At 44.5% G+C, this 10,428-nt stretch overlaps 1 protein-coding gene across 1 annotated transcript in view; it reads right to left on the bottom strand.

The window, feature by feature from the left end:
* LOC143141025 (GDNF family receptor alpha-4-like) overlaps positions 1–10,428 on the bottom strand; it is a 30,104-nt gene extending 19,676 nt beyond the window's left edge. The window contains exon 1 of the mRNA XM_076302246.1: positions 9,981–10,428. Within this exon, the coding sequence (XP_076158361.1) occupies positions 9,981–10,020 (40 nt within the window). The 5' untranslated portion in view covers positions 10,021–10,428. The remainder of the gene's footprint in view (positions 1–9,980) is intronic.

The raw sequence follows: 10,428 nt of genomic DNA, 5'->3' as shown, positions 1-10,428 counted from the left end.
TGTTTGCATTACATTTGTGAAGTCTATAGGCTAACTCCTGATGTCACCTTTCAAAGTAGGCTACTCAACAAGTTTGTCTTTGACAGGGCTGCCTTGTTTCCATGTGGCATTTTAGTTTTGATGGTTTCATCCTCTCATGTGCCAGCCATTTACTGCACACCACACATTGGAGTTTTTGTTCTATTTTCTCCTCAATTTAAGTGACTCCATATCCTAGCCTTCTTCAAATATTTAGGGTCTTAGCCTACTTGCGATTACCGCTAAAATGATGTCTAACATGACCTGTCACATAAACATTGTCTATGTCCATGGTAATGACTGACATTGACTATGAATAAAGTCTGTTAAAACAATGATCCAATATTAGATCTGATAAGGTACAATTTTAAATCGATTTCTTTTTTAAAAACGACAAACTCCAAGACCCACCCAGAACAGTTCCATTTTTGGGTCCCGACCCACCAGTTAAGAAACACTGCTATAACCCTCCTCCACCTTCCTCCACCTCTCTTCTCCATCTCTCTCCATCCACTCTCTCTCTCTCTCTCTCTCACTCCTTCTCTCTCCCTCTCTTTCCACCGCCTCTGTGTCCATCTCTCCAACCGCATGCCGCCCTCTCTGGTCACCTCTCCACCTCTGGACGTGCTGATGCTGCAGGTCTCTGATCGTATCTCCTGCAGCGGCCCTCTCATTCAAACAGTACACTACATCGCTGTGTGCCAGTGCTGTGCATGCTAGTGTGTGTGTGTGTGTGTGTGTGTCAGACTGTGTGTGTGCTTTAAAACATCCGACACTGCTGCATGGTGCAGTGTGTGTGTGTGTGTGTGTGTGTGTGTGTGTGTGTGTGTGTGTGTGTGTGTGTGTGAGTGAGTTTTTTCAGAAATGACAAGACAGCTTTTTCTTTTTTCGTTTACGGTCACTTGAAAGTATCCTGTATGTTAGGATACAAAATGTTCATAGAACATAAGTGATATAGTGTACATGTACTAAATATACTGTTTATACATAACACCAACCTTATTTTCTCCTGGAACCATGAAAGCTTAACATATATTAAGAGGTATCACACCCTCATTGTGTTGCACTAATCTGTTGATTATTCCTAAATCCAACCACAAATCCACTCTATTCTTTTCAACCCTCACACACACACACACACACACACACACACACACACACACACACACACACACACACACACACACACACACACACACACACACACACACACACACACACACAATCCAGGTCTATTTGTAGTGTCTATTTGGCCGTGTAGTGTGTGACTGAGGTCTGATCTGTGCCCAGGACAGTGCAGGCTGCGGCAGAATTGAAAGATGGCTCCAATGATAACTCAGGGGCTTAACTTTAGATTGCACTGAGAGCTGAAATTGGCCCATTTGCCTGCTGAAAGTTATTTCATGCGCTCGTGTCGTCCAATCCCCCATCGCCATCCCCCAGCCCCAGCCCCCCAGAGTGATATTACAGGGATTTACTTTTACACCAGCGGACAGTAATTTAGAAGTTGGAGAAATAATGTTTCGAACCAGTGAAGTGCAGGTTTTATGCAGGTGCGGAGCGGGCGGCTATTTTTAAACAGCTCATTCTGGGGCCACGCCGTGGTGGCAGGAGATGACCTTGGGCGCCGGTGTCGCTGTCGGGATGGAGAGAGAGCAGGTGAGTAATTCGTCGTGCTCTGCTGACACGTGTGTCTGTCACACCGTAACGAAGAGGGCGGGTGGCAGGGCAAACTCGCACACACACACACACACACACGCACGCACGCACACGCACACGCACACACACACACACACACACACAAACGCGCACGCGCACACGAACACACGCACACGCACACACTAGACCAACCATCTTGGTCTCAAATTCTTCTTCCAAAATAGACAGCATTGTTTCTATTGTTTCTGCCTCAGGGGCTCTCAGGCATTATCTGGGTTCTGGGGATAGTTTCATTGTATCACTTTTACTCAATGAAGGTCAGATCTCTCAATGTGATATATTTAGATAGATAGATAGATAGATAGATAGATACTTTATTCATCCCAAGGGAAATTTTTGAAAATGTATTCATAAACTCCGTTGTTTGGGCTGGACCAGTCTGTCTTTCATTGCTAGCTGTCATTGTTCTTTTTAGGGACTAATACAGCTGCATTTGCTATGGTCTAACCTGCAAGCACGACTGCACAAACAGATACATGTATCCCATAAATATGGAAATATACAAAAATGTGTAAGCAACTTTGAGGACACTCCCCATCCCCACCATCCCGCCATCCTGCCATCCTTTCAAATAGCTGTAATAGAAATACATTTGAGGACATCCTGCCCCCCCCCCCTACTCCCCATCTCAAACTCCACCACCACCACCACCACTACCACCCACCCAGTCATCCACCCCATCATCCCCAGACAGAAAACTCAATTGCATTAGCCTAAAAAGAACTGTCTCCACTCCTCTCCTCTCCACTCCTCCCCCTCCTGCCACATCTCTGACGGTTCTCCCTCCCGTGCGCCTGATATGAATGCACAGCCATGCTCACACTTGGGGGAACCGAGTTTTCCAGTGGTCTAGACGTCATATGTCACTGATCAGACGCCCCAGAGGCGGACTTCTGCACAATCGTGATTCCTTATTTATGCTCAGAGACACACAGCTCTCTCTAGCAGCTCTTTTAATTGATATGATGCCACGTAGACGAATGTTTGAGACCAAATTGAGCTGAACAGCAAACATGGTGAAAATTCTATGCATTTATAGACATAGAACACATCAATATGCCATTAGAACATCCGAACGAACATTCAGTATGTTCAAATTAAGAACTTGGCTCCAGGCAACATTCCAACAGAAGCTAATATAGTCTTTTTCTAGGTTCAGTTAAGGACCTCCCAAAGTACATTAAGTTGTGTTGCTTGGTGTCAAAGAGAATTTTAACACATTTAAGGCATATTTTGAAGAATTTTGTAAAGTTTTAGCTTCTCCCATTAATGTGGAACGCTGTGCCAAGATCCACAGCCCGGGGTGCCAAATGATTTATTCCCCCCACTTTGTCTTCTGAGACGAGGCTGCACAGTAATTGCGAAAATTAGTGTTCAGACAGAGATGCTCTGATCCAAACGCATTCATACGAGGAGTGGAGAGATTCATTCCCGCTGTGGAGAGCCCACTTCCGATCCACTGATCTGTGTCACAAACTGCAAGTAGATTTAGAGCGAGTTCAGACAGAGCCGCTGAAATATTCAGCCGTGCATTAATATTTCTGAGAAGCTTAGCCATCAGGCCTTTTCTAAGGCCATAATCAGATGCATGATATGGCTTCCCAGTCATTGGGCTCGGCCTATGTATCTTTCACAGCCGAATGGAATAGAATGCTGTGGACCACTGAGCTGTGGTGGCATTTAAAGTTCTTCTGTCATCCTCAGAGAAGGGAAAGTTACAAAATGAGATCTTGAGAGAACTGTGAAAGGATATTTCTGTCATATGCGGTAATGACGGTATATTATAGGATTATGGATCTTGAGTTGCTTTGCCATGACGTGAATTGCATTGTTGAACATCTACCATTGTCCAAATGATAGACAGACAGCCAATCCTTTAGAACAGTCACTCTCTATCCAAGTTGCCGTGGTGGTTACTCTACGCTACTTTCGGGGAAAACAGTCCAGAACAGCAACTTCTACGTATCAAATGTGATATCTGCTGCTTCAGGAGTGCATCCATATTTAGATCTCTCACACACACACACACACACACACACACACACACACACACACACACACACACACACACACTCAAAAAGTAGACAGGTGAGATGGACTTTCCTCATCCCTCTGCAATGTTCTCTCATGTCCTTGTGCTGTATCAAATTTATAAGCATCAGGTCCCCTCCATTCTCCCTCAGTACCCCGGCCACCCCCCCCCCCTCAAACCATCCCTCCCATCGTCTACTCCCTCCATTCCTCCTCTGGTCCCCCCCCCCAAACCATCCCTCCCATCGTCTACTCCATCCATTCCTCCTCTGGTCCCCCCCCCCTCAAACCATCCCTCCCATCGTCTACTCCCTCCATTCCTCCTCTGGTCCCCCCCTCACCCTCTCCTCTGCCCCCTCTGGTCCTCTTATTACGTTTCTCTCCCTTACCTGTCCTTACCTGCCTCACTGCCAGCCGCACACACACACACACACACACACACACATTCATGGACAAAGAACCTGGCCCTCGCGGCGAGGCACAGTGGTGGAGCTTGAGCGAGTAAGCGAACGCGGCTGCATTGAACTCACCAGCAGATAATTAGAAACCACATCATGAGCAGACTGGCACTTCTGAACCTGGTCAGGTAGAGAAGTAATAATTATGGTAATAAGTTTACGCCGGTGTGCCTTTTTCCTTACACGCTGTGTGAAAACCTGACACACATCGCTTCAGGCAGCACTTGTAGCAAGGTCACGCAGATAGAAGTTGGGACGGGTGGGGTGGGGTTGGTGGTGGAGAGGGAGAGATGCGACGAGGAGAAGAAAGGAAGCTCAGAGAAGAAAAGAAGAGAGTGGAGATGGGATGGCTTGAAATGAGATGGTGCATTGGGGAGGACTGGCGAAAAAGGGGGCAGAAGTTAAACTCATAAAAGTGCTGAGAGAGGAGTGCGGGAGGAGATGTATGCCCACGGAAGGCCAGCCTGTAGCACATTCTATTGATTTCTTAGCCGAGCAGTTTATAGACAGGGCGACACCCTGTCCAGACCTGTCGGAGCGGACCGCCGAGCCTCACAAGGTGACAGGGACATGAAATTCCTCGGCGCGGATGGTAATATAACATGTGCTGCATTACTGCGTGCAAACGGACATTCATATGGAAATGATAAGAGTGCAAGCATAGTTTTCCTGTTCTACAGGAATAAAATTTACATGTCAATGCATCCGGCCTATTGAATTCATCAAGGCAGGTCTGTATGGTGAATGGTAAGGTCTGTGCTTTTTTGAGATAGGTCTTTGAAAGGCAGGTGAAACACCCAACTGTGGGGTTTTCTCTTAAATCTAATTGTCATTGCAACTTTTTTTCTCAGCTTTGTAAGAGAACAATGACATTCACAAAATGGTACCAAGTGACATGTACTGCACACACACACACACACACACACACACACACATTTTTGCTTCTGACGTGCAAAGATCACATTCCGAGGGTGTAAGCTGCTTATTTGTATTGCGATAACTGTCTACATTTCTGTTTGTTGATTACCCCAGAGTAGTGTTTGCCCATAACCCACGCCCCGCAATGTTGTTATTATGATAGGAAGACATCCTGGTGGCATCAATCTGTCTGCCTCCCAGTCTCCAAATGTAAAAATATGTTGCGCTTGCACTGCGGGACAGTGGGACTTAGGGGCCTCGTTGTTTTGTCATGAGAATACGCCTCGGCCTGCCCTCCGTGAGGAAACACAGATTGCTCTGTAATAGTGCCAACAACCCTGCATCGCTGGCACCCCCCTAGGAGCGGGAAATATCAATGTCACTTTGGCTGACTGTAATGGGAATGGACTGCGAAAGAAGGGGGGTGGGGGTTTGGAGGGTGAGGGGCTTTTTACAGCTACTTATTTATGCATTCCTTCCCGCAGATAAGCCGAGAGAGATAGGAGGAGGAGGAGGAGGAGGAGGAGGAAGAAGAGGAGGGAAAATTAGATGACTGATTTTCCACTTTCTGAAGGTCGCACAGAACATCCCAGGCCCGTTCACAAAAATGGAGGTCAGTCTGCCACTGAACATATGGAAGGGTGCAAGTTTTATTCCTGCTAATGGGTAAGTTCATTATGACCTGTGTCACAACACAGTATTCTATATCCCACCACTGAAACAATGTGGAGAACTGGAGATCATTGACCAGGACAACTAGAGCAACACTTTCATACAATCCCTACGATAAGAAGTAACCCAAAAAATCCCTAGTTTTTCATTAGTCTAATAAACAACATGACTCAACACACCCACAATAACAAAAGTCAGTGGTTTTATGACAGCCAATCATGCAATACAGCTGCCATGTATTGTATAGATATTATACTTATATATTTTTATGGAAGATTACATCACACTCTTTTGACACTGATTGCTGTAAAGACAGCAAATCCAATAAGTTTAAGACAGTTCCATTTCACAGCTAATCAAATTTGGTTCTGTGGTCGGTGACTGACTCACTGATTGATGGGTATATAAGTATTACTGGATGAGTATTACTACACGCTAAAGTTAAAGGGCCGTTCTATAACTCCAGTCATTTATTCGCGATTTCTCACTTTTGTTGTCGCATTTTTCTCTACGGAGCTCCCCCTACAGCTTTGGGGTGCATATTTCATAACCGTCTCTTTGGTCTTTTCGCTGGCTCTGCCATGATGAACATCTAAAAAATGAAGCCATCTTATAGCTAGCCAGCATGGCTAACCGGTGCTTGAGGGGGGCGTCTGTATGTCCAGAGAATTTTAAGCATTTTGTGTTTCTCGCTCGTTCTCGCTTCTCACAGGACTTTCTGATTCAGACACTACCGGGACACTAGTGCAGATCTTGCAAGGCTGGTTTTCCGCTAGGAGACGATAGGGGGAGTCAGGGAAAGCCACCATTCTCACTACAACAGGTCATTTAACCATCACAGTGATTTCTAAACTGTTTTAGTTTGAAGTTTGAAGTTGAAGTTGAAAATGTTGCATAGGGGGCCTTTAAGGGAGATTTAGTGTGTGTTGTTTTGAAGTTTGTGCTCCACCATTTGCTTTGGCACATTTCAAAGGTTATCCACAAAACACACACAACAAAAAGGATCATACAAAAGCTGTAGAATTCAAAAGAATACATTCAACCAGCAATCCCCAAACGTCACAGAAAATATCCCTCTTTTCCACACACAATTTTCAACTGAAAAACACCTCTACTCACTTTGAACTACAAACATGCACGCACACACACCTCCTTTTGCGGATTTCAAGGATCAAACACACACTCGCACCACACACACACACACACACACTCGCATACACTCAGTGGCATCCACAGTACACCAACAGGACACAAACACAACCCAATACAGTTTTTTTTAAATTTCAAGGGAACACATACACAAAAATTTAAATACTACACTCGAATGCACAGTACATGACCAAAAGCATTCAACCATTCAGAGTTTTATCTACAGGAGACACCTCCACACACAGACACACATTTCTTGCTTGTCCACAGACTGTTTTGCGAGCTCTTCCCTCTGCCACCTCACACACCACACCTCCCGCACTCCTTCTCGTTCTCCATCCCCTCATCCACACACGGCTCCGTCTCACACTTGAGCCGACTGAGGCCCCAGCTGCACCCAACACCCCCCCCCCCCCACACACACACACACACACACACACACACACACACCACCCCGGTCCCCTGTCACACCACATGTCACTCCAACCTACATACAGTGTGTGGGTCTGGCCAAATGTCACATTATGTCACGGTCGGCTTTTTCTAAATGTTTGTGCGTCCCCCCCCCCCCGCACGCTCCTTTGAAATATGCTCTGTCCTCTCTGGTCTGCCTGCTGTCAAACGCTATAGCCACTAATGTGCCCTTTACACGGCAGATGAGTCTGATTTGGCGCCATTGGATCAGATGTCAAAGCAATGTAGCATGTCAGCTATCATCACAAATTAGCTTGTGGCTAGGAATGCTGTGGTACTTTGGTATGTAACATCTGAATATTTGTCTAATGATGTACACATGCATCTATCCATGAAGAGAAAATATTTGTTGTGGTTGGTACTCAATGTCAGCATATGACACAGTGAAATATGATAATGCACCAGTGGATGGAGTCAAGACAAGAGGAGTGAGATTAAATAATTTACTCAGCACAACAAAAGGACTGTGGGATAAAATAATCTCTCTTGAGTGACATCTGCAACTTTTCCACATATTCTGCCAGAAACTCCTACAATGATGTATTTTACTTGAACTGTTCATGTTTGCACCTTCACTTAAGCTGGACCAACTTGAAAAACATTGAAAGCCAATTATGTTTTTTTGTTCCCTAAGTGTGTGAAAGCTAGAGTGAGTGAGAGAAGAGAGTGCCATGTTGCTGTCACACAGAAAGCACCAGATGTAATATTCAATTTCTTGAATGCAGAAATAAATAGCTTATAGAGAATAAAAGGCACAGTAACCAAAAGCATAGGCCTTCTTTCTTGAAAATGTCTTCCTTCAGCTTTTAAGTAAAGTTCTGGTTTTGGGTTGTATTGGAAAAACACCAATTAAAATGTTAAACACTTTTGGCATAAGGCAAAGAAGTATTGTTGCGCTCAGATGACAGTTTTTTAGTCCAGGTGCGTTAGAACCAATATTGTGAGGAAGAGACTATGAGTGGTTCGCACTTTGGAAAAGGTAACTAGACAAAGTCTTGGCAAAAGCAGCAAGTTTTTTTTTAATAAAGAGCAAGAGCAGACGTTTCAGCCATCCAGCTATTCTCAATGCTCGCAGTCACACTTTTGGCATGACTGTTTTTTTCTTTAGCCACAAATCTTAGGCTAAGGAACATTTGCAAATCATTATGAGGTGACTTGAATCAAAGCTGATATCTGGGATTTGGAATCGGATGGCCTCAAATAACCTACAGCAGAAATCTTACCCCTTGGCTAACAGAGACCATCCCTACTTCAGCCTTAATGCTGTTGCTAATCTACAAAGTAATCATATTCCCTTAAAATAACAATTGCATATGCATACAGATAAAAACATGTTTTTGTAAGAAACAATTGGGATTTTTAAAAAAAAATTGGGAACCCCTGTTTAAGATATGCTATATGACCTACAGTTTTAGTTTTGATGGTAAGCCCAAATCGTCTCTATCTATGCAAAGGATTTTGGTTGGTCAGGGAAAATAACTGTCAGCTTGCAATGCATGATTGTATCATTGTGAAAGTTAAGGAGAACCTCTACGGGTATTCCTCATCTCTGGTCTTTACAACCGTGTAGCCTGATAAACATCAAGGACACTGCCTAGGCCTCTAAGTCAAAGGTCTGAAGTCAAACACTGCGGTCACCTCTGTCCTAGGCTCAACCTGCCGACTCTTCGATTATGACATTGCTGCTGCTACTCAAATGAGAAGCCGACGGACTCAAATCGGACTGTCGCAGAGTTTGAAGCGGGAAACCAAATCGTTTCTTTCATGCGAACGACCACCGTAGGTTGCATTGAACTTTTTTTCCGTATTTGCTCGTCACTGACAATCTGTGAGAATTCAAACGCTGTTTCTTCAAGAGTTTCATAGATCTAGCTGTGTCTATGTACACTATGAAAAATGGAGTGCATTTAATGCAGTGTCTGTAACTGAAAAACAAAAATCTAGACGTAATGAGATGGAGCTGCAAAATGTTAAAAAAAGAGAAGAATCTAATGAATGTGCTATAGCCTTAGGGTCGACGTGGCGGTCACTTTTTCATAACAGACAACACCATCATGATCACACCATACCTAGGCTTCCTGCACATCCCGTCCTATTTGCAAGAATAATGGAGTCACACGGTAGGTATAATATAAGAGATAGTGGGGTAGTCTACATAGGCTATACGATAAAATATTATTAAAGATGGAGAAAGCGGGACAGAAAACAGAGCCTGTGCGTTCTGCCTGACAAACTGATCACTGTAACAAACAAAAAACTGAGAAGAATTGGGTAAGGCATGCAACTGTTCTGAGGCATAAGGGACGGCGTGGAAAGAAATCACTCTAAATAGGCTGTTGTATGCGTTTTAGCACAGCTCTGAAACTTAAATGCATGGACAGCCACAGAAGAGTTATGGCTAAATTCATGGAGCATGGGGTTCAGGTTTAGGATAGAGAAAAATTACCCATTCAAAATAGATTATTACGGCTTTATTATAGCCTAACCCATACTGCCAAACTGGCGAATAGATTCCTAAAACCTAGTTTGGGTCACACTTACCACTAATGACAATATTCAGTAGCACTCCAAGAAGAATCATGTTGACTGCTTTTACGAGGACAAGTTGGACAGTTTTGGAGACGCCAGGTCCCGTTAGAGCAGTCCGGTGTCTATCGTGCGCAGCATCGAGTCCGTCCGTCCCGAGACGCACCTGGAGGACTTAACTGGCAGGACTCGTGCAGTTATTTCCAGTGTCTGTTCAGTTAGGATAATTATGATCGTTTCGCTTTGTTGTACTATCTCTCAAGTGCAAGTCTGATATCGGAGAATAGCGCAGGGAATCGTTTGCGGCATAACCAGTGGGCTACTCCAAAATGCAATGCACCTCACAGCTAAAGTCCGGCGGTTGGCTAAAATGAAAATCCTGTTTTTAAGAGAAAACGTTCTTTAGATAAAGTCTCGCCTCTTTTGCCATACGATAGACAACGCACTCCCATTCAGTGTTTGA

Source organism: Alosa pseudoharengus, unplaced genomic scaffold (assembly GCF_046254945.1).
Source record: "Alosa pseudoharengus isolate Yale_2024_CS ecotype anadromous, Long Island Sound unplaced genomic scaffold, YU_APseudo_1.1 YU_APseudo_1.1_scf_10, whole genome shotgun sequence".
NCBI classification, from domain to species: Eukaryota; Metazoa; Chordata; class Actinopteri; order Clupeiformes; family Clupeidae; genus Alosa; species Alosa pseudoharengus.
The sequence above is the reverse complement of the archived record's forward strand: the minus strand, read 5'-3'. Positions and strand labels throughout refer to the sequence as shown.